At 40.6% G+C, this 24,309-nt stretch overlaps 3 protein-coding genes across 3 annotated transcripts in view; 2 read left to right on the top strand and 1 right to left on the bottom strand.

Annotated features, from left to right (window-relative positions):
• Positions 1-935: 935 nt before the first annotated feature.
• On the bottom strand, positions 936-10,207 carry nkiras1 (NFKB inhibitor interacting Ras-like 1). The gene is made up of 4 exons (XM_034094647.2): positions 10,122-10,207; positions 9,477-9,577; positions 4,221-4,462; positions 936-3,539 (listed from the first exon to the last, which is right to left on the bottom strand). The coding sequence occupies exons 2-4, from the start codon at positions 9,568-9,570 to the stop codon at positions 3,297-3,299; spliced, it is 579 nt and encodes a 192-aa protein (XP_033950538.1). The 5' UTR covers positions 9,571-9,577; positions 10,122-10,207; the 3' UTR covers positions 936-3,296.
• Positions 10,208-11,867: 1,660 nt separating this feature from the next.
• Positions 11,868-18,147, top strand: nup42 (nucleoporin 42). Its single transcript, XM_071204744.1, has 7 exons — positions 11,868-12,194; positions 15,166-15,664; positions 15,753-15,841; positions 15,927-16,003; positions 16,118-16,204; positions 16,804-16,906; positions 17,358-18,147. Exons 1-7 carry the CDS (start codon positions 11,984-11,986, stop codon positions 17,843-17,845), a joined length of 1,554 nt encoding a protein of 517 aa, XP_071060845.1. The 5' UTR covers positions 11,868-11,983; the 3' UTR covers positions 17,846-18,147.
• A 1,998-nt stretch (positions 18,148-20,145) lies between these two features.
• LOC117455396 (regulating synaptic membrane exocytosis protein 3-like) overlaps positions 20,146-24,309 on the top strand; it is a 49,647-nt gene continuing 45,483 nt past the window's right edge. Inside the window, 3 exon segments of the mRNA XM_034094909.2 lie at positions 20,146-20,202; positions 21,253-21,352; positions 21,355-21,442. Coding sequence (XP_033950800.1) covers positions 20,194-20,202; positions 21,253-21,352; positions 21,355-21,442 — 197 coding nt within the window. The 5' untranslated portion in view covers positions 20,146-20,193.

Below are 24,309 nucleotides of genomic sequence, written 5' to 3'. Positions count from 1 at the left end.
ATATTTCTGATTTTAACATCTGGGCCCAGGAGTTCAAAACTTTTAATCTCAACAATATTTTGAAATCCCTTTTTTTTGTGATCCAGGATTCGACAACTCGGACAGATTTTGTCCCAGTATTTCAAAGCCATTCAGGATAGGATGACCCTTATCCAGATTCAGACTTTTCTAGATCCTGAATATCAGTGCTTTAATCCTACCGATCGTCATCTAGTGGACATGAAAATTAATACAAGGAAGACAAGAGACCACATTGCAGAGACTTCTGTAGTCCGCAATTACTTTTGAAAGGTGATGACAGATGATGGACTTTTTTTTGGTTGAAGATATATTTTCTTTAATCTAAATTACATTTATGAGCATAAACATTTGTCATCAACATTTTGTTGAAAACAAAATTGGCCACCACAAACGTGAGCAAAAATAAAATACATTTCCCATGAAGGCTAAAAATGGTGTATTATTTCAGTTAACAAACGTTGCCATGTTATTTATATTGAAACATATTTTTAAATAAATTGTACAGTACATTTTGCTCTGGAAATCCACCCCTCTGGTGGGATCAAGATAATCCAGGTTTTCGGGATCAAATTGATCCCAATCCTGTGTTGTCGGTTTGAAGATTTGATCCAGATTAAAGCTTGGATTTGATTTCCTGATCTGATCAGATATCAAAGTGATCCTAATCCTGTTTTTTGGTTTTGAACTCCCCAAAATCCAAATCTGATCTGATTTGATAAGGATTAATAGTTTTTGAACTACTGGGCCCAAATTATTATTTTCTTGAAATTCTGATTTTAATCTCAAAAGTCAGAGAAAAGTCACAATTTCAAGATCAAATTCTAAATTGAGGCAAAAAGCAGAATCTTAAGAATAAAAAATGACCGACTGACTTTGTTTCATCATCTGTAGTTTGTAAAAACACACACACAGGGTTTAATACGAGGCTACATTTTATTCAGTGCATCTTATTAGAATAATGCACGCCCTCGGTTCTACTAGCAGCACATTCATTATTACTTTAAGGAAACACAAAGAGAAACAGCGCAGATCATCCTTCACATTGATTCATCATTTTTTCAAAACAAGTCGAGGAATGTGGTTCATTAAAGTGACAAAAATAAATTAGTTTAAAAATAAATATTTTCTACTGTTAGACACGTTAGCCCTATTGGATTAAACAGGCTGGGAAATACAGAAGTGCAACTACATCACAAGTAAACGCAGCACCACGAGTATTATTGCTGCCAGGCCTTAATATATATACACATATATATTCATATGAGATGGACTGGACGAATGCGGCATTGCATTCACATCGCGTGGGAAATAACATCACAGATGTGTCTGAAAAAAAGACAGGTGGAGTGCAGCTTTTGTGAGTTTGGTGCCACAGATTTAAGGACATACTTCTGAAGTGCTTTTCTGAATACAACGAGATGATGTTTATGTTGAAAGAGTGACAGGTAGCTGTAATTATCTATACTGGCTACAAAAACATTGCATACTTACGGAAGAGGATTAAGGCAATTTATTTTCTCCTTGTTTGACGTAACTCAGAATTTTTACTTTTTTCAAATGTTTTGGTGGCCAACTTTTTATTGTTTTTAATGTTGTCCTTTTTTAAATCAGATTTTGACTTTGCTCAGAATTTTGACATTTTTCTTAGAATTTTGACTTTTGTTCTCATTTTTTTTTTTTTGTCACCAACTTTTTATTTATCTCAGAATTTTGACTTATCTCTGTAAACAAAGTGAGAAAAAGGTTTCCGATAAAACATTTTTAAAGAATTACTTTTGGTCAGATCTTTAAAAAAACACGTGGCCCTAATCCTCTCCTGTACATACTAGTGCAATCCAATGTAAGAAATGGGGCTAATTACACGCTGGATTAAATACATTAAGCGGTCAGTATTTTTTTGTTAATGGAGGATTTGAATCAGTCTTTTTGAGTCACATGTACAGCACACAGTTTAGTGTTAGGATAAGATACAACGAGATTGCAGATGGTGCTAAAATACAATCACCAAATGTAATAAGAGGCTTAGTTATACTAATAAAGTGGAGTATCGATCATTAGGAAATGGGACTTGAACAGGCGACCTTTGAGTTTCCAAATGCCTACACACTGAGCTCCTAGATTGGGATCTCTTGGGATAAATAAAGATAATTTCAGCAACCACTGACTCTTTAAAATATACGGGCATTGTCTCAAAGAACAACTTAAACTATCATTCAACTTTGAATAGAGTGGACAAAACCTATATTATACAGTTCAGTTGAAATGGTAAGTAAACATAAGTGGTTATTATAAAAGGTAAATCCACAAGATCTGTGTTTGAGTTGCGTCAAATCTTTGGTACTAAAGTGCTAACGATAGTTTTCCACCTTCAATGAAAAACACTGACGAAGCTACAGGTGACACTTCTGTCTGTTTGGTTTGCTGTAAACAAAGAAATACAACACGCATCCTCATTGGATTAGTAAACAACACAGGATTCACTTTCGACCTACTTGTGTACAATTACAGCTTTGCCAATGGAGTCTGGTGGCTTTGAAGAGAGGAGATATCGGCTACAGTTCTTTATCGAAAAAGGGCGAGCAAAGTAAAGGGATGCTAATATTCTAAATACAGCGTCAACATAATGGTGTTTTTATGTGTCTAAAATATGTGCACAACAATACATAGCTTAGCTTCCTTCTGGTACTCCTGTCTGTTTCCACAAACTGTATCTCGTGGCGGTAATACACCGACTATGATAGCTTCTTATATCAATCATACAGACTTGGGTTCTCAGTAGGAAAGATGATTAGCATTCTTCTTAAAATGTTTTCCCCTACAATTATGTAGTATATAGCTGATTTAATGTGTGCTATGCTGCTTATAGAGTGGTGTAGGGATGTCATATTATTTTAGGTTGACCCTGAAGGCAGCATCTCCCTGAACCAATGGGATTTCTCCATGTGATCTTGGATTATTGCGGGAAATAATCTCTGTGGCAAACACACTTTTATGATTCTTACACGTTTTGTTCGGCAGGATGAGATCACCACCGCTAAGCTAAAGGTAGCTACTGTTGGGCTATAAAGGAACTACAGCAGGGTCACATGACTTCACGTCACCACCGCTAAGCTCAAGGAGGAGTATTAACCGACTGATTTTATATCGTAGAATCAAAATATCTTCAGTTTGTGTTAACCACAGATCTTATTTCAGGCCAAAACACATTCAGAAAACCATTAAAAAGAGAGGACAGGAAGTGGTAAGATGCTGACTCGTTCCAGGGTTGTTGGCTCTCAGATGTCGTTGGACGGCGTTCCTTTGCTCTTGCGTCCGGGCAGAGGGAAGGTGGATTTGCTCTGCGGCTGCGTGAGCCGGCTGGTGAGCTGCGTGAACGGTTCGATGAGGGAGTTTCGCTCGGTGACGCTCACCTCCCACAGCTTCACCTTCTCGCCTCGAGCCCACTGCTGCGCCGCCTCCGGCTCCACCTGGCGACGCTCCCGAAGGTCCGTCTTATTCCCGAGAACGATGACCGTCACCTGCGAGCAAACGCACCAAATACTATTCATTTTGTTTTACAGATTTTAGATGATGCAAGAGATATGACACAATAAAGCATTTCACGATTTAAAGGACCCCTATTATACTGTTTTTCATCAATATATTATAGGTCTCTACAAACATGTCTCTGAAGTGCAGATCATTGCAGCATTACCCATAATCCCCTCTGTTTCCGCCCTGTTTCCAAAGTGCTGATTCTCTGTCTGTTACTTTAGATGAAAACAAGGAGCCCCTCCCCACGCCCCTCTGAGAGAGATTTGGTTACAAAGAACACAATGGTGCTCTCGGAGGAGATTCAGGTGATAAGGGGGGGGGGGGGGGGGGGTTACCTTGGTTGCTGATTGGCTAATGGTTACACAAGCCAAAACATCGTTATGACATCATAAAGTGCCCAAAATCTGATCAGCTCATTTTCAGACAGGTTTTTATAGAAATGGATCAGGACAAAAAGAGAGAGAATCTTTTTTCCTGAAACTTTCAGAGTCTCTTTGCACATAGAGGTCACATGTTGATGTAGAGGAGACATGAAGAAGTGGATTTTGCATGATAGGTGACCTTTAAGAATTCAAAGGCTTTATTGTCATATGTACAAAACCTACAGCTTAAGCTTTTGACAATACAAATATTATATCCAAGGCTAAATGCAGCAAAAGCCCCACCTCTTTCTTATCTCTGGACTTGTCTATCTCCTTCTTCAGGACGTCCACCTTCTTGAAGGACTCCACGCTGTCCACGCTGTAGACGAGCACGAATCCGTCCGCCACAGAGTAGTAGTGTTTGGGGAGATCCTGTCCGTCGTGCAGACCTTTGGTGTCGTAAAGCCTCAGCTGCTCCTTCACACCGCGGTCCGTCTCCACCGACGCCACGTACACATCCTCCTGCGTCTCACTGGACTCAGAGCCTGCAGGAAACACAACACACACTCAGGAAGGAGAAAGGGATCCAGACAGATGCAGCACTGAGGAGGCTCGGGCATCACACTCTGCATGTGTGTGTGTGTGTGTGTGTGTGTGTGTGTGTAAGCATGCAACAGGACGTCTGATTTGATGGTGTATCAGCAGGCACAGATGATGGTGTATTCCATTGGTATCTGTACAGTGATCACATGTGTGTTAGCATATACATGAGAAGGTTTCTCTTATAAACACTTTTGCCATTTACTTTTCATTTTGGTAATGTTACCTGCTCCTCAAATAATTTTGAATTTCAAAAGTGTTTTGTTTTTTATAACACACATTGCAAATTAAGCGTTTTATTGTATTGAAGAAAATATAGATCAATGTAAGCTTCTTCTTATGCTGCGTTCACACCGGACACGATGCAATGTTTGGGGGCGGCGAGATTAATGCAGAGGCGGAATTCGACAGGACAGACGCAAATTCGCTCCGACGGTGAGCATGAAGCGGTGGACGCGAATTCCGCGGCGCGATTGAAGGGGGCTGCAACAAACGCTCAAGTTCAATGTTTTCAACTCGAGCGTCATATTCCCGTGATGCGAACTCGCGGTAGCCAATCAGCGGTGAGGATCTCAGCCTGCCGTCACTGACGTTCAACCAGAAAACATCAGCCGTTAGCTGTTAGCACATCTGTTCAGAAACTGGACAAAAGTTAAACAAGCACAAACCACAAACTGTCTGTGTCATGGCGAATACAGTCGCTGGTTTATTTATGTCTGTAGGCCGTTGTTGTGAGTGTGGACGGAGCATATACAACGTTAGCTTAGCCTGGTCGATCCGATCTTCATTCAGAAAAGCATTTTAAAAAGGTTTTTCACCTGCCGTCTTGTTTGCAGACTTGTCAAGCATTAATTCATGGTTTTTACCAGGGGCGGACTGGCCATTGGGAATACCGGGAGTTTTCCCGGTGGGCCGGTGCTGTGCGTGGGCCAAAATGTAAATTTTCTTTACCTAAATCCTACCAGCCCACATCTGTAAGTGTTCCGTCCACTCCCTGGAGGGGTGTTTGATAGGCGTTTTGATAGGCTATCTATGTTCTATCTATCAGATAGTTTCACTTTCACACATCAGGCCCGTAGCAGATGTCACTGCGCAGTGAACGATCAGGAGTGAGTGACTGATAGACCTAGCTGGCAGTTGCTTACAGTAGGATAAACAAGCTCCAAGGCGTTTTTGTATGGTTTGTGTATACAGTATTGTAGCGAGCCCCGAGTTCAGAGGGAGGGGCTTGCATATGGGAGGGGGGGGGGGGGGGGGGGTTGGCAGGGAAACGGGGTTCAGGGGGAGTGGCTGTACCCGTAGGATAGAAAAGGGGGAAGTGACGTCTGACTCAGAGGTTGCGCGGCTGTGGAGAAGAACGCATTGCCCACATTCTGTTACTGAGTTTAGGCTAGCTAGCGAGCAGGTTTATTGTTTTGGGTGCAGTCACTTTTGCCTCCACTTGCTGTTCAAATAAATGTTGAAAGAAAAAGTAAATCTGTTTACAGTTCTGTTTCATATGGGTGTTGAGAGATGTATCCATAGGTTTAGTCCCTAATTTTGCTCTCAAAGTGCACCAGATTGATGCATTTAACTTCAACATTTAAAAAAACAAATCTTCCCGGGGGAGCATGCCCCTAGAGGAGGTGAGGTCCACCACCTGCCCACACCCCCTGTTAAATGGTCTCACCCACATTGAGGATGCTTCCTACACCCATGTTTTATTCCATGCGTCAAGTCAGGCAAATTGGGTCCAAATGTTATTGCATCAATGATCCGTTAACATTAAAATGAATAAATATATGCTGTAACTATTTTTGCTCTAGGCAACTCAAGGGCTCAAGTAATGTGATTACTATATGAATAATGGTCCAAAATAACATTAAATGCATAGGATTTTTTGTTAAGAAACATACTTTCGTCGCTGGCCGGCCGATACATGCCGCGCATTAAGTGGGCCTGTCTGTCAATTAATCCCCGGGCCACCTTTTCCTCCCAGTCCGCCCCTGGTTTTTACTAACCGGTATCAGTACGTTGTTACTTCGGCATAATTTTGAAACGTATATTACAATTAAATCACGGTCAAATATGTTCATTTTGTTGTAGTTGTTGTAGCCCCCGAGCCAGCACGTCTTGTTTGAATGATGCGAGTAAACACAACTGACAGCCGCAGTGAAACTCGAGCATTTAGGGCGATGCTGCGTTCACACCGGACGCGATGCGATGTTTGGGGGCGGCGCGATTACATGTAAAGTCAATGCAGAGACGCGGACAGACGCGAATTTGGTTCGACGGCGAGCATGAAGTGGTGGACGCGGCGCGAATCACGCGATTGAGGCAATTGAACGGTGCCGCGTCAAAAGCCAGAGTTCAATTTTTTCAACTCTCTGCACAACTGGCAACCAAGGCTTCCTCCAGCTGGAAGAAAGAACTGCTCAAGGTCCTGTTCATTGCAGGTCTGCTTGCTATCTTCATTGTGCTCGTAGTGGTGCGGTGAAGCAGCACAGCAGCAGCTGCAGGCGGAGGAGGTGCTTAACATCTTCTCCATTTAGGGTTTACCCCGGGTACTCAAATAAAGATTTCTGATTCAGATTCTGAACTGGTGTAATGCTTGACAACACAGCTGCTGGAACAAAATAATTGGGAAGAATTGAGTATCTATCATTGAAAAAGTTGTTTTTCAACAGTTGAGTAACTTCTTGCATTTAAATAGGCTTTCGTCCAAACCAAAGCACTGAGACTGCTCTTGTAAAGGTCTTTAATGACATCCACTTAAACACAGACAGTGGCAGAACTTCAGTGTTAGTATTATTAGATCTCAGTGCTGCGTTTGACACTGTTGACCACAACATATTACTCGACCGACTAGAAAACTGGGTGGGACTTTCGGAAACAGTTCTAAAATTGGTTTGAATCCTACTTAAAGGACAGAAAAAACGTTGTTTCTATAGGGAAATACACATCGGAGTTGACAAATATGACATGTGGGGTACCTCAAGGCTCCATCTTGGGGCCTCTTCTCTTTAACGTCTACATGCTACCACTGGCTCAGATAATGAAAAACAACAAAATAAGTTACCATAGCTATGCGGATGACACACTAATGTACTTAACCATTTCACCAGGAGACTATGCTCCAATTCAAACACTGAGTAAGTGCATTGAACAAATCAATGACTGGATGCGTCAGAACTTTCTCCAATTAAACAAAGATAAAACTGAGGTAATGGTTTTTGGAGCCAAGTCAGAACGTATAAAAGTTAGCGCTGAGCTTCAGTCTGCAATGTTCAAAACAACAGATAAAGCCAGAAATCTAGGTGTAGTCATGGACTCTGACCTGAGTTTCAACAGTCACATTAAAACAGTTACTAAATCAGCCTACTATCACCTAAAGAATATATCTAGGATTAAAAGACTAATGTCACAGCAGGATTTGGAAACACTTGTCCATGCTTTTATCTTCAGTAGACTGGACTACTGTAATGGTGTCTTTGCAGGTCTCACTAAAAATATATATTAGAAAGCTACAGCTGATTCAGAACGCCGCTGCTCGAGTCCTCACTAACACTAAGAAAGTGGATCACATCACTCCTGTTCTGAAGTCTTTACACTGGCTTCCTGTGTGTCAAAGAATAGATTTCAAAATACTGCTGCTGGTTTATAAAGCTTTGAATGGTTTATGCCCAAAATACATTTCTGACCTCCTGCTACATTATGAACCATCCAGATCTCTCAGGTCTTCGGGGACTGGTCAGCTTTCTGTCCCCAGAGTCAGAACTAAACATGGTAAAGCAGCGTTCAGTTATTATGCTCCAAATATCTGGAACAAACTCCCAGAAACCTGCAGGTCCGCTGCAACTCTGACTACTTTTAAATCCAGACTAAAGACTTTTCTTTTTGTCGCTGCTTTTAATTGAACTATTCACATCTTAAACTGCACTGTCACTTTTATCCATGTATTTTTTCTTTTAATGTTTCTTTTATTATCTTTTCTTTTTAATGACTGATTTCAAATGCCATTTTCTTAATGTCTTTCGTTTTTTGTAAAGCACTTTGAATTGCCTTGTGTTGAAAGGTGCTATATAAATACACTTGCCTTGCCTATCTACAGCAGATCATGTTGATTACCTGACGTTGGAGCACACATTATATAGAAATACATATACTGTAAGAGGACATTAATAAATACAGAAATAATATATGCGTTAGTGTTGTTTTCGTATAGATCAAATACTCTTTTAACATGGACATGCCATGAGTATGGAATGGATGATACACAGGCATCCATTCAGAAGAGTTGTGAGGAAACTATGTCATGTGGTTATTTCCAAAATATTGCACAGCCTCTGGCCAAATTAAAATCTAGATACAGGTGCAGAGTAGTTCAAGAGAGCAATTTGATTGTTACATTTGTATATACAGTCAAAGTATTTACAGTAAAAATATATTTCTGGTTGTTATTTATCATTTGACATGTCAGTGTAAAAGTGAAACTGACTCTTAATGTAAATGTAGAAAGAAAAGGAAGGAGAAAGGATCGACAATTGAAGTGTTGATTTGAAATCTCTTAATGAAAAACACCTTCACACAAATGCTGAGATGTGTAAACTTTGCCTAAAAGGGATCTGCAAAATATACAAATGAATTCTACAAGATTTAAAAAGAAATCTGGGAATAGATATTAAATTAAAGTAAATGAAAATAATGTGTAATTATCTCCCTAACATTTACCACTGCGGAACCAACATGTTCTAGCGTGGATTTACATTTTACAAACAGTTAAGAAAAACTTCCAAATCGATGTAATATATCAGATTTTTGTTGTATTGTGCCGTTTGTTTGTATATATGCAGATATGTTTAAATATTTGCAAAACCTTTGAGTCTACACACATTTTACTACTTTAAACCCATGTGAATCCAGTCACAGTGACCTGCATTTATGTTATTTTCTCATTATTAACGTTAATGCTTTACTCACCTACAGAGTGGTTTCCGTACAGCAGCTGCTCCAGGATGGCAGTCTTTCCCACCGCTGCCTGTCCACACACCACCACTTTACAGCCTTTTCCCATGTCGAGCCTACCACACACACACACACACACACACACACACACACACACACACACACACACACACACACACACACACACACACACACACACACACACACACACACACACACACACACACACACCCACACACACACACACACACACACACACACACACACACACACACACACACACACACACACACACACACACACACACACACACACACACACACACACACACACACACACACACACACACACACACACCACACACACACACACACACACACACACACACACACACACACACACACACACACACACACACACACACACACACACAGTACTTGAGTAAATCTACTTAGTTACTTTACACCACTGGCTATAACTTGGATTTTATCCTTAGCATTTGCTCGCTTTGTTGTTGTTTAGCCTAGCTTACGTTAGCTAACAGGCAACACGGAACTACTCATTGTGCGCCATGTAAACACACTAATAACACTCATAATACATTAATAGTAACAATCCACTCTTTGGTAGTTACTGGTACATTTTGTTGAAGTTACTTACTTAAATCAGGAGGTTTACGAGCTGTCAATCGAGTCTTTAATGTCAGACACATCCGTTCTGCTCTGCTAGCATTTATAGTGTCACAACGCATGCGCGAAGTAGCTTCTTCGTCTGTGTTTTCTTTTTTAGAGCCGGTGGCAACCAGGCGTTAGCGCCCACTACTGGATACATCAAACTACTATTGATCCCAAATTGGGGAAATTCAGAATCAGAATACCTGTACTTGTCCTACAGAGAGGACATGAACAGTCGTTACAACAAAGAGCCAAATATAGCTTAATATCACTCAATAAGCATGAATAAGAATCAAATAATAAAGATAAAAACTAGAAATCAGAAGGTTCATGTTCCTGAGCAGAGATACAGTATGTCAATTGCAGAAATACTCAAGTAAAGTCAAGGTACCTATGAGTGAATACTTGGTGTGGCCTGCTATCACACTGAAGTGAAATTAGTCTTTGATCATGGACAGTTTTTTTTAAAGTAGAGGGACGATAGCTCATATATGAGATGTCAAAGATCTCATGTTTTAAAAAACATTTTACTTCTTTACACCTGACTTCTTCCTTCTGTCTGTCTGTACCTGTGTACTCTCATGTTCCGAATAACCCAGCTTCCCCTAAATGTATTCTTGGTGTCTATCTACGCGGGATCCTCAGTCGTGGCTGATCCCGTTGCTGCGGTCCTGAGTCCTGGATCCTCTATCCTGAGTTGAGTTCTGGACTTCGAGTCGTGGCTGAACCTCACTGTGGTCCTGCCTGACTCTCATCATACTACTTCCCTGATGTCTCCCACAGGATTGTTGACATCCTCGTGGATTCATCTTCTTATTATAGACACATGCATTTCCAAACATTTGGTCTACCTACGCTGTAAAATGTATTATCTCTTCGATTTACACACGGCATCTATTGCACGTCTGTCCGTCCTGGGAGAGGGATCCCTCCTCTGTTGCTCTCCCTGAGGATTCTCCCATGTTCCCCTAATCATGCATGAATTATGAAAACCTCAGTCAGGATTTTTTTACCAAGTGATATTATTGCTCTTGGGGCATGAAAAACAAGATTTGAACTTTAGTTTTTTTTAATATAGTTTTTTCAAAGACATTTTATATGTCCACTCAGGTGGACACTATGCGTTCAGGGTTTGAACTGAAGAGATGTATATTTTGAAGAAATTATAAATAAAGATGTGCAAACTTAAAATGACATAATAATATAAGTATATTGATTTACGGCCCAAAAAGATATTGCAGATGAAGTATTTTCAAGAATAACCAGGGTCAGGGGTCAATTTGAGGCCCCACCCACAGTTATTTGATGAGTGCTAGTGGAGCCTGCAGCGGCGAAACCGTGCAGCGCCACCCTAATTGCGCCACATAAGCACATAGGTGCGCCTCAGATGAGGCCCCCCCTATGCAAAGTGTGGCCCCCTCCTTTTCGAGGAAGAAGAAGCACTCAGACTTTGTACTTAAGAAAAGGTAAGAGAAAGGTCTCCATAACCATGAAGAAACAGCCACCATGTAAATCTTTTACAATATGCTACTTTAAACTAGACATTAATTCACAATAAGACACGAAACATAAATAATACATCCAATAAGAGCCAGGGGGAAAGATAAGCATTAAGGCACAACAACACTAATACATTATTATAAACAAAATCCACATAAATGCCACATTTACCAAATGCAACATTGGAGTAATTGAAGGAAATCCATCACCGTCCACCTGGGGTCACTAGTGAGCGATGACGTACAAGTCCTGCGACACAATGCTGTGTGAGATTCCTGAGTCGCACGAAAACACTGCCGAGTGTGGCTGCCGACATTTGGTCGCTCAGAGAAAAAGGAGTGTGTGGAAATGACCGTGTGCAACTTCTTCCTCCAGGGACGGTGTCGTTACGGGGACAAATGTTGGAATGAGCACCCGGGTGAAGAAGGTGGCGGAGGAGGTGGAGGAGGAGGTGGAGGAGGAGGAGGTTACAACAACAACAACAACAACTACAACAACCGCTCTTCTGCTCAGCAACAGCCCAGAGGAGGAGGAGGAGGCGGAGGAGGAGGAGGAGGAGGTGAACACAAGGAGAACAATTAAAGTTGTTTACATTGCCTGTAGCTGCTTCTTGTATTGAAAGCTATCCAGTAAGATACCGGCGAAGTTAACGTAACTACGTAGCAGGCAACATTTACTTTCGTTTCTCCATCATTGACTTAACACTAGGGTTGTTTACTTTTATTTGTGTGCCTTTTAGGCTGTAACATATTCTTACTTAGCTAGTTAATCGATTCAAGCATAAAGGTACTTTTACTGGACTAATACAAATAGGCAGAGGTGGAAGAAGTACTCAGATCTTGTACTTGAGTAAAAGTAGAAGTACTCAGACCTTGTACTTGAGTAAAAGTAGAAGGCAAGGCAAGTTTATTTATATAGCACTTTTCAACACAAGGCAATTCAAAGTGCTTTACAAAAAATAAAAGATATTAAGAAAATTACATTTAAAATCAGTCATTAAAAATAAAAGCTAATAAAATAAACATTAAAAGAAAAAATACATGGATAAAAGTTACAGTGCAGTTTAAGATATGAATAGTTCAATTAAAAGCAGCGACAAAAAGAAAAGTCTTCAGCCTGGATTTAAAAGTAGTCAGAGTTGCAGCGGACCTGCAGGTTTCTGGGAGTTTGTTCCAGATATTTGGAGCATAATAACTGAATGCTGCTTTACCATGTTTAGTTCTGACTCTGGGGACAGAAAGCTGACCAGTCCCTGAAGACCTGAGAGATCTGGATGGTTCATAATTTAGCAGGAGGTCAGAAATGTATTTTGGGCCTAAACCATTCAAAGCTTTATAAACCAGCAGCAGTATTTTAAAATCTATTCTTTGACACACAGGAAGCCAGTGTAAGGACTTCAGAACAGGAGTGATGTGATCCACTTTCTTAGTGTTAGTGAGGACTCGAGCAGCGGCGTTCTGAATCAGCTGCAGCTTTCTAATATATTTTTTAGTGAGACCTGTGAAGACACCATTGCAGTAGTTGAGTCTACTGAAGATAAAAGAATGGACAAGTTTTTCCAAATCCTGCTGTGACATTAGTCTTTTAATCCTAGATATATTCTTTAGGTGATAGTAGGCTGATTTAGTAACTGTTTTAATGTGACTGTTGAAACTCAGGTCAGAGTCCATGACTACACCTAGATTTCTGGCTTTATCTGTTGTTTTGAACATTGCAGACTGAAGCTCAGCGCTAACTTTTATACGTTCTGCCTTGGCTCCAAAAACCATTACCTCAGTTTTATCTTTGTTTAATTGGAGAAAGTTCTGACACATCCAGTCATTGATTTGTTCAATGCACTTACTTGGAGTTGGAGCATAGTCTCCTGGTGAAATTGTTAAGTACATTAGTGTGTCATCCGCATAGCTATGGTAACTTATTTTGTTGTTTTTCATTATCTGAGCCAGTGGTAGCATGTAGATGTTAAAGAGAAGAGGCCCCAAGATGGAGCCTTGAGGAACCCCACATGTCATATTTGTCAACTCAGATGTGTATATATCTATAGAAACAAAGTTGTTTCTGTCCTTTAAGTAGGATTCAAACCAATTTAGAACTGTTTCCGAAAGTCCCACCCGTTTTTCCAGTCGGTCTAGTAATATGCTGTGGTCAACAGTGTCAAATGCAGCACTGAGATCTAATAATACTAACACTGAAGTTCTGCCACTGTCTGTGTTTAAGTGGATGTCATTGAAGACCTTTACAAGAGCAGTCTCAGTGCTGTGGTTTGGACGAACGCCTGACTGGAACACATCGAAACAGTTATTTAAATGCAAGAAGTCACTCAACTGTTGAAAAACCTTTTTCAAGGATTTTACCTAGAAATGGGAGGTTTGATATGGCCCTGTAATTGTTCATTACTGAAGCATCTAGATTATTCTTTTTTAAGAAGTACTCAGATCTTGTACTTGAGTAAAAGTAGTACTCGGATCCCCAAAACGCTGCTTCAAAGTCTCGAGAACATGCATCACCATGAAGGGGATTAAACATCCGCCATCAAAGTAGAAGTACTCAGATCTTGTACTTTAGTAAAAGTAGAAGGACTCAGGTCTTGTACTTGAGTAAAAGTACTCTTGTACTTGAGTAAAAGTAGAAGTACCAGAGTGTAGGAATACTCTGTTACAGTAAAAGTCCTGCATTCAAAATGTAACTTAAGTAAAAGTAGAAAAGTATTACCATCAAAATATAGTTAAAGTACCAAAAATAAGCAGTCTTTGTGCAGTTTGGTAAATTTCAGAATAATATATATGATATGTTTTATAATGATTGATCATTAAAGTGTTATCAAAGCTGGTAAAGGAGCAGCTAGTTTGAATGGTTTTGTATACTGCAGGGTAGCTTGTGAATTTACTCCAGGTGGAACTAAAGTCTGATTTAAGACTTGATAATATTTCACATCATTAATAGAAATCTGTAAAGTAACTAAAGGTATATTAAATAAATGTAGTGGAGTAACAGTACACGATTTACTTCTGAATAGTGGTGGGGTAGAAGTTCAAAGTAACAACAAATTATTCATAAGTACAGTACTTTAGTAGTAGTACTTATTCACTTTACACCACTGTTAATACGATTAAAAACTAATTAGGAACGCCAATCCTTATGGCGCAATTGAACAGCGCTGCAAACAAACACCTCGTCTGGCAACATTTCAATAAGGTTTAATCAACGTCTCTGTGAAACCGTTTAAAATGAGTTATAGGTTGGGTATTCGACAGACAGTCAGCCTTCGACAAATTACCATTTGACTGACTCAAAACCAATGTGGTTTTTGAAAAAACCTCTGCCTGTGCTAACTTGCCCCTATTTGCAAAAGTAAGGCTACAAATATATAGTAATGTGTGTTATCTGGCACACTTTCATTTGTTTGTTCAATAGATCAATGTCATGTGACTCAAAATCCCTGCAGTCATACTAAAGATGGCAGAAGTGGCCGTAGTGGTGAAACCGATTTTATTTGAATGATTCAACAACTGTGTGCATGTTGGTTTCAGGGTTTGGAAACAGAGTGTGGGTGAATCCCTCCCAGCAAAAAGCAGCCTACATCCAGCCGTCATCTTTCTCCTCTCACGGAACTGAGGAGTGGGGTCGAGGAGGAGCTGGAAGCGGAGGAGCTGACTGGGGAAAGGAAGCAGCAGCAGGAGGTAGAGGAGGAAATGACTGGAGTGGTGGAGGAGGAAATGACTGGGGCAAAGGAGGAGGTGGTGGAGGAAATGACTGGGGCAAAGGAGGAGGGGGTGGAGGAAATGACTGGGGCAAAGGAGGAGGGGGTGGAGGAAATGACTGGGGCAAAGGAGGAGGTGGAGGAGGAGGCAATGATTGGGGCCGAGGAGGAGGTGGCGGGAGGAGTGATAACGTAAAGAGCTCCGAGTATAGCTTCTCTGCTCAAAACCGATTTTCAGCGCTTGATACTCCCAGCACCTTTGACAGGGGAGGAAGAGGAGGAGGAGAAAAGCAGGTGCCAGTTGGAGAGGATGATGATGACAAAAAACTGTACGGTCCTTGTTTCTTATTATTACGTTTTGCATGAGCAATGTTGAAATGTGAGCATCAGGAATGATTAACTTCATGTCTGTCTCAGGGAGATCGTCCAGTCGGACATGGATAGTTGGGAGAGTTCGGGCCAGTGGGGCTTCTCATGTTATTCCTACTCCAAGGCGCCTTTATCTGGTCAGTATAAATCCACATCTAATCACCAATGCTTTTTTCTTTGTAGACACTAGACCTGATAATGTTTGACATGTCTTGTCTACAGGTTTCACTGATCTTTCTCCAGAAGAGCTCCGCCTGGAATATTACTCCACAAGAGAGTCCGGAGATCTTCAGGGATACGTAAGTGCTTTGTCTTATAGTCTTTCCTTATATTTGTCTTTAGGCTCTTAAGTATTCTTTGCAGTAAAGATAATGGGTGTTCTTTTAATGTAAATGTTTTTATCTGGGGTTTAGGTTAACGGTATCACTCAGTTGCTCAACCAGTGGAGAAGCAGAGTCCAGGAACTGAAGGTTATGAATCCAGCCACCCGCGCTGCTTTGGTGAGAGAGATGCGCGCGCACACACACACACACACACACACACACACACACACACACACACACACACACACACACACACACACACACACACACACACACACACACACACACACACACACACACACACACACACACACACACACACACACACACACACACACACCCCTAAATCATTATCTTGTATCCGTACCTGTTTTTGGCTCCCATCCATCAGTGTGAGATGGCTGTTGCACCAGTAATACACACACACACACACACTAGGGCTGCTCAATTAATCGTATTTTAATTTTAATCGTGATATCAATTATTGACCCAAATAATCGAGATTATGATTTTTGCCATAATCGAGCAACACACACACACACACACACACACACACACACACACACACACACACACACACACACACACACACACACACACACACACACACACACACACACACACACACACACACACACACACACACACACACACACACACACACACACACACACACACACACACACACACACACACACACACACTGTAACAATGAGTATTATATTCAATTTGTATGTTTATGAAATAAGTTTTAAAATAACTTCCATTCCTTGCAGCTTGCAGAGATAAACAACCCAGCACCTCAGGCATCTTCAGGTGGCTTTGGTTTAGCAACGTTGACTGGATTCGGATCGTCTACATCCAGCGTGGAAACCAAAGGTTAGTTATAAGTATTGTTTTTTTGTAAAGGCAGAGGGTCAGCAGTACTACAATACTTGTGGGAATCTGTCATTCCTTTATATGATCAAAGGAAGCCAACGCCAATAAATATCCTGGCAAATAACTCCTCAGAAAAACCAAATCCTGTATTTGAAAGGTTTTGTGTTCGCAAACACAATCATTTTAATGTCGTACAGCCTTTCTGTAGATTCGGGATTCAAGGCTTTTATCGTCATGTGTGCTTAGCTACAGTGTAGTTATGTTGATGAACATCTTAGGTCCCAGGCTCCTCCAAAAGGGCAACGCAATAAAACAGATAAAATGGTGCAGGTAAATACAATAGAATAGAAGTAGTGTAGAGTCATATCTACCTGACAGTGGTTCGCCTCATCTCGTGTGAAAGCAGAGTCCATTGCTTCTTTGTTCATTCTAAATCTTTCTGACCATGTAGGCTTCGGGGCTCCAGCAGCGGCCGACTCCTTCAGCTTTGCTGCTCCGGGTGGAGGGTTTGGATCTTCGGCTGCACCACCCTCCTCCACAGGGTTTGGCAGTGCCTTAGCAGCTCCTACACAACCTCCCTCTGGATTTGGAGCCACTTCTCCATCTACTTTCTCCTTTGCTGCTCCGACCACCGATAAGCCAGCAGCAACTTCAGGATTTGGCTCTGCCTCGGAGTTCACTTTCTCCTCGACATCAAACACTGGAGCAGGATTTGGGAGCGGTTTTGGTGCTCCGGCACCTGCGGCGGCAAGTGGAGGGTTTGGGGCGGCCGCTGCTCCCCCTGCAGCAGGAGCCGGGCCTGCGGGCGGAGCTTCAGACAGTCTGTTTTCACATGTGAGCATTATGACTGCAGAGGAACTGAATCAGTTTAAGGCTAAGAGGTTTACTCTCGGCCAGATTCCTTTAAAGCCTCCCCCTGCTGACATGCTGGTGGTGTGATGGAAGGGACTTTTGAAATAAAAAGATAATTTATAGGAACATAAGATTTGTGCTTCTAATTAAACCGAAGTCATATTAGTAATGCTTACGATATGGCTAATGTTTATACAAAGCTTGATGTTCAGCTGTATAGTACACAGTACATTTTTAGATGGCCTTTTGTCATATAAAGTGATGTTTGCAATTGATTGAATGTTTTTTCTAAGGATTTTTCTGAACTGGTTTTCTAAGTTTGACCTTTTCCCATTTGGTGAAATACTGGCAGTGAACCATCAGTTGATGATTAAAGTTTCTAAAGGTTTGACCATGTGATAACCTATACGACAAAACAACCAAAAACATTCCTTGAACCTATGTTGACCACTTTTATCCGCACAACAATCCTAGAAAAGGGTATTTCACTGAATGATTGGTTATAGAATATCCTCATTGATCGACTGCAATCTTTCATCATAGAAGTTGTAATTACACAACTCAACCAGGAGAGGGTGATAGAATACAAGCTTTAAAGTGTAAAATAGCTGTTTACTTGGAGCCAACTTTAAGAGAAGAGGCAGGTTGTTGCCTTAGAAAAACCTCTGTTTAAGTTGTGATTTGAATTGTAAATAATGTTGTCCAAAAACAATCCATCAACACCAACTTACTTACATCCAATAAAAGAGAGGCAAGTGTGGTAGTGCACAGATGACAGTGAGTGAGTGAGCCATTCAATATGTATTCATTAGGTGCTGAACATCCGATGGGACCACACGTAGAGGAATACAGCGACAAAGAGACCGCAATAAGCTCTTCTGCTGCCATAAGACTCCGCTGACTGCAGCATGTTTTCCGCTGACAGGGAGTTTGTTATATTGGCGAGAGGTGAAGCTGAGCTGGAAGTGCCTACTGTGTGTGTCAGTTCGTGTGTGTGAAATCATCCTAAATCAATATCTCATGGTTGGGTTCAAAGCATTTAGCATATAGGTATAGGCATTGTTTCTCCCTGCTTCTCTTTCTGTTAGCAGTAACCTCCCAACCCCCGCCAGAAAGCAGATAACACATACATAATTCAACAGATTAATGAACGATTGAAAAGGCACTGTTCAGTGAAATTTGCCATCTAATGACTCTTAAATACATCTAACGGAGAAATATGGGCATCACATTAGCATCCTGCCGGTGTTTATGTAAGGTGTGCATGAGCTGCACAGAGCGGATCAAAGCAACATTACGTACACACACATAATATTTTATCAGCTTGGAGAACATTACGACCTGTATATGGTTATGGTGTAACTAAAGAAATGATTAATTCCAGTCATTTGACATTATGTGATTAATAGCAATGAATATAATCTATGAATGCAGTACTTTTTTGCCTACTTCCCTCCTGGGGATTGTTCATTATTCCCAAGAGGAAGCCTGGATTTTGAGAGACAACATCTAAATTGGTATGAACACACATACACACCTGTCATGACCTGTACACACTGCCCTCCTTTAATCCCCAACCTGCCCCACCCTCCTGTCAAATGATAGTTTATACAAACCCGGTCACATGACCACGGTTGTATGCTGTAATTCAATTGACCGTGACCTGACTCCAGCTACAGGCATATAGTACACTGCATATGGTGCTCCAATATAGTTAACACAATTTTCCATTGGGGCAACAGGGATGTTTGTCTTGTTAATTCCCAGTCAACCCTCCTTACTGTTGCAGCAGAGAACATGAATTGATTGTGTTGTGTCACAGTGGTTCGCCTATGGGAAACAGGGCATTGATCCAAGGCCTTCGATGTATGCCTATTTAAGAGGCTTGCCGGCAAATACCTCACGTGCAAGGCTCGCTACCAAGGTTTATGTGCTGCAGATTGTAATGGGTTTATATTATGATTAGGGCACCAAGTTCTTCAACACACCGTTAGTAATAACATACTGTAGTGAGTAAATACTGTCAGTGCAGAAGTATGTGCTATATTGAGACCAGAGTCACAATCAATTGAACTGTAGTGGCACTAAAAGGCTAAGCAAGAAAACTATGCTGCACTCCTTCCATGCGAGCTTCCTTTGTTCTGTATTAAACTGCAAAATACTTTTATTACCACATTTTTACTTCTGCAGCGAGTTACAAATAGCACTACTGTCAACAACTATTAATCCTAACTGAATCTGTGAAATCGATGGTATCAGATTCTCAATCTCTCAAACAACTATGTACAGAAGTAGTCCTTCAGGTATTGGATGAAAGAAAAAGCATGTTAAATGAATTAGTAAACCTGAATATTGTTTGCAGGGGAAACAGGTTGTGAACACAACATTGACAGAACAAGGAATTGTCATTAATTTGATGTCATGTTACTGGCAACATGGCAAATGTAAGTAACTCTATTTTAGCTATATCTTGCCAACTGTATCTGTCTGCTTTTTGGTGCACAGCAGGTGGAAAATAGCTTGAGCAATGATAGTGACCGGAAACAGTAAAGTGTTAATTTAGCTTTACCTGTAATACATCATGTATACATTTTTTAACCCGTGGACAACGGCTGGTTAGCTGTTTATCTCTGCTTTCAGTATGTATGCTTAAACAAGCTAGCCCTCTGCTAACTAGCTTTAGCTTCACATTAACCGTTAGCGAAAGTTAGCTGAACTAGCTAGCTCTGGGCAAAAGGCGAATACAATATTTCCCTAAAAGTCAACATTGATTTTTAAACATAGTTTTGACTTACACAGCTGTGTCTTTAGGGAGCATTTCTACATAGGCCTATTTACAGTGGTGGAAGAAGTATTCAGATGATTTACTTGAGTAAAAGTACCAATAGGCTACATCATTGTAAAAGTCCTCCTTGCAAAAGCACAAAAGTATTATCAGCTAGATAGGCTACTTAAAGTATACAAAGTTAAAGTAATTATTTTGCAGACAATTTATATTGATGTGACATTTCTAGATAATATCGCTCATCAAGTATCATTTTACTGAAACAAGGTTCTGAAAAAAAGTTAATGTTTTAGAGATGCATTTTGTTAAAAGTAGCTTTGCTGTTAATTAAATGTAGTGGAGTAACATCAGAATATTTCCCTTTTAAATATAGTGGAGTATAAAGTAGCATTACATGGACATACAAGTAAAGTACAAGTCCCTGAGTAAATGTAGTTACTTTCAACCTCTGCATATTTACAGTTAGATGTGTGTTTAACCAAGCTTCCACACATGATGATTAACCGTTTGGTGTGTTGCGTAACTACCTGCAGCTATGATTACGCAGGCATTCATTGCAATCCACCTGCTGGTTTTATCCATGTTACATGAACCCTCTTCTCTTTCTCGATACAGAAACAGGTTGTATTCACGTTTCCACAAGCCACACGTGGTCGCTGTTTGCCATTACCAGAGCCAATTTCCCCTCTCCTCTCCTCCCTCTCCACAGCGTCTATCACCGCGCCTTGGATACCGTGCGATCACTAGCAGCAGCACTGAGAGTGGAGGAACCGTCCAGCAAACAGCCAACCAGCACAGCCAAAATACAACCCAAACGATGACCTTCCTACAGATACGACAAAAGCAAACAATTATTTGACAACTTCCGACCGCACATCTTGCCTTCGCCGCTCCTTGCTGTACGCGGTAAGTGCTCTGATTCAGGTTTAATTGCAGTCATATCGCAGTGCTCTTTTGCACAGGGCAGTGAAAGCACCACTGTACTCTGAATATTGCAATTAATAGCAGATGGTCAGTGATAGGAGAAGCATGGCTCAAACTGGGTGCAGTCATGTGAATTTGTCTGTATTGCTAATACATATATGCCTGTTGTAGAGGCAACAGATTAGATGATAAGTGTCATTTGGGAAGTCTTGGTTTCCTTTTACACTCATATTTTTAGCTGTAGAAGACTCAATGCACAGGTTGCAGTTTCATGCATTTTTCCTACTCTTTTTAACTGTTTAAAGAGATTGATTGATTGATTCAAGATTATATAGATAATGCAGATTAAGCCTATCAGTAAGGGATTTTATTCTGACCTAAATACTCAATTATTTTTATTTTACATTTTATAAGCAGGAAAGGCCTAAAGATTTTTAGATATTTAAATAGGCTCCACTGGGAATTTTAACAAAGTCACTGAAGTACATTTTTTGCCTGTTGATTCAGGTATAGGGACAAAGTTCAGCGTGTCAGTGGCCACTGTGTGCTGGTGATCTGTATTATGGTTGTTTGGGATCAAAAGCATAAAGTCACCTACGCACAGCTCACCTTTTTGGATGCGTTTGTGTGTGAGTGCATGTGAGCGAAGGTGATGGTAAAAGTAGGGGGAAGGGAGTGTGGGGCAAAAAACAAGAATATTTTACGAGAGTGGTACTTTGCCAGCTTCCAGGCCAAGTGCATGCTGAGGTGTGAGATTATATCACAAACACAACAATGTCCAGATCTCAAGCTGTGCTCCCCATCTGTGGATGGAGGCAGAAACATGTGATGGGGCTCGAGATTCAAGTGTCTTTCTCTCAGAAAAACTGTCGGAAGCTGTTTAATGTTTCTGGCGTGTTATTCATAGTATCTTTCGGTATCTCTTGGTTTCATTCAATCAGGATGCTCAAAGCAACATTGATTCCTGATTCAGTACAAAGGGTGCAGAGTAAAGTCACACTTTATTCATGCTAAAGACTCTTCCACAAGGGATGTTAGTATTTTTCATTTTTTTGAAAAATGCAATTGCTGCTTTTTACATAAATAACATTTGTAAAATAAGGCCAACTGATTTATTTATTTCTCAAAAACTGTACACAAAATAACACTGCACAACTTCAAATGTATGTGTTTCTGTTCATCAGTAGCAATCTCTAGCTTATGTTGTTTTATTTATTTGTTAAAAAACCTTTGTGAAGCGATCCGTAACCTAAAAAGGTCGATTCCTATATGAGAACATTTCCCCCACCTGTTAGGCACAAAGTGAGAAGGATAAAGTGAGTCCATCAAGTTGCACTGAAGAAGTGCGCCATCCTTGGCCCGTCTTGAGGAGAAAGAGAATAATTATCCATGTGCTTTACTCTTGAAATCCTTGCTTAAGTCAAACTTGATCCTCTGAATTATAAATGGAGACAGTGAAAGCTGGAGAGAGACTCAACCTCGTTCTGTTGAAAACCATGTTTCTTTATCTCAATTTAAGAATTACTCAAACATTTGAAAACAGAGGCCATATTACACAGTCTGCACTCGTTACTAGTGAAAAATCTGTCATCTCATTTGACATATTTAAAAAGCGCCATCACACAGCTCACATGGCTCTTTGTGTCGCAGTTTAGTCCTTTTTTTTAGATGGGTGTGGGGCTACCATGCAGATATGAGATGTGCAGCTTACAAGTTCAAAGGACAGACAAAACCTTGTCCTTTTGACATATTCATCACCAGGGTGAAATATCATGTGTGTGTCTACAAGTATGTGTTTGAGTCAGATTGTACCATATAAGCAAGCCACTCAAAGGGCCAGCCTGAACTATATCTCCTTCCATCAAAGAGTCTCTGCTCACATGCGTACACACACACACTTTTCACATTGATAGCTGGAAAGGGCAAAGGCGAGACAAGTGCTGCACCCACACACACTCACACACACACACCGCTCTGATCATACTTAAGATCTGTAGCTGGCAGCTGCTGGCCCTGCTCTTCTTTGAAATGATAATACAATGCAAACAACTAAGGTGAGGGGCTGACAGCCATAATAAGCAGGCTTGTGTGTGTGTGTGTGTGTGTGTGTGTGTGTGTGATAATAAATTGTATTTTTATAGCGCTTTTCTCGAACCCAAAGACGCTTAGACGTGTGTGTGTGAGTCTAGGTGCATCTTTTTATATGTGCGTGTGTTGCTGTTGCCACCATATGTGGCTGTGTACACTTGTAGACAACCATCTGCAAAGCACAATTCCCTTCTGGACTGGTATGATGACGGAGAGAAGCGGGGATTGTTAGAAAATGAATGCTTGGTTAGTATTCTTCTCTTTCTTCTTCTTTAGTTTTTTATGAGATTATTTTTGCCCACTCGGATTTAACCGATGTTTTTAAAGTGTGTCTTTATAAATACAGTCTGGAGAGTATCCACTTGAATTCCACTGTACAAATCACCAAGCTATTTCTGACTTTACAACAGCAGTCCTCAGAGAATCAATTCCCCTCAACAACTGATACGTGTTGCTCCTGCAGCAGAAAAGGTGACCTTCATCAGATGCGCCAGTTACTCTCTTGTTAACCAAAATCTTGTCTGATACAAAAGTCTGCTTTGCTTTCTCCTAAGATAAATTCTACAAAAATAAAAATGATATGTTAATAATTACAAGAATCGTCACAATCTCTAAAGTTTATTTATTGTCAATTTGTTTACGTTGTTTTTCTCAAAATAGACTTAAAGGTGGGGTAGATAATTCACTTCAGAAACACTTTTTGTTATATTCCATGGAATGCTCTTAACGTCCCGATAGCAATGAATATATTAAA

The sequence above is a fragment of the Pseudochaenichthys georgianus genome, chromosome 11 (assembly GCF_902827115.2).
Source record: "Pseudochaenichthys georgianus chromosome 11, fPseGeo1.2, whole genome shotgun sequence".
In the NCBI taxonomy this organism is placed as follows: domain Eukaryota; kingdom Metazoa; phylum Chordata; class Actinopteri; order Perciformes; family Channichthyidae; genus Pseudochaenichthys; species Pseudochaenichthys georgianus.
The sequence above is the reverse complement of the archived record's forward strand: the minus strand, read 5'-3'. Positions and strand labels throughout refer to the sequence as shown.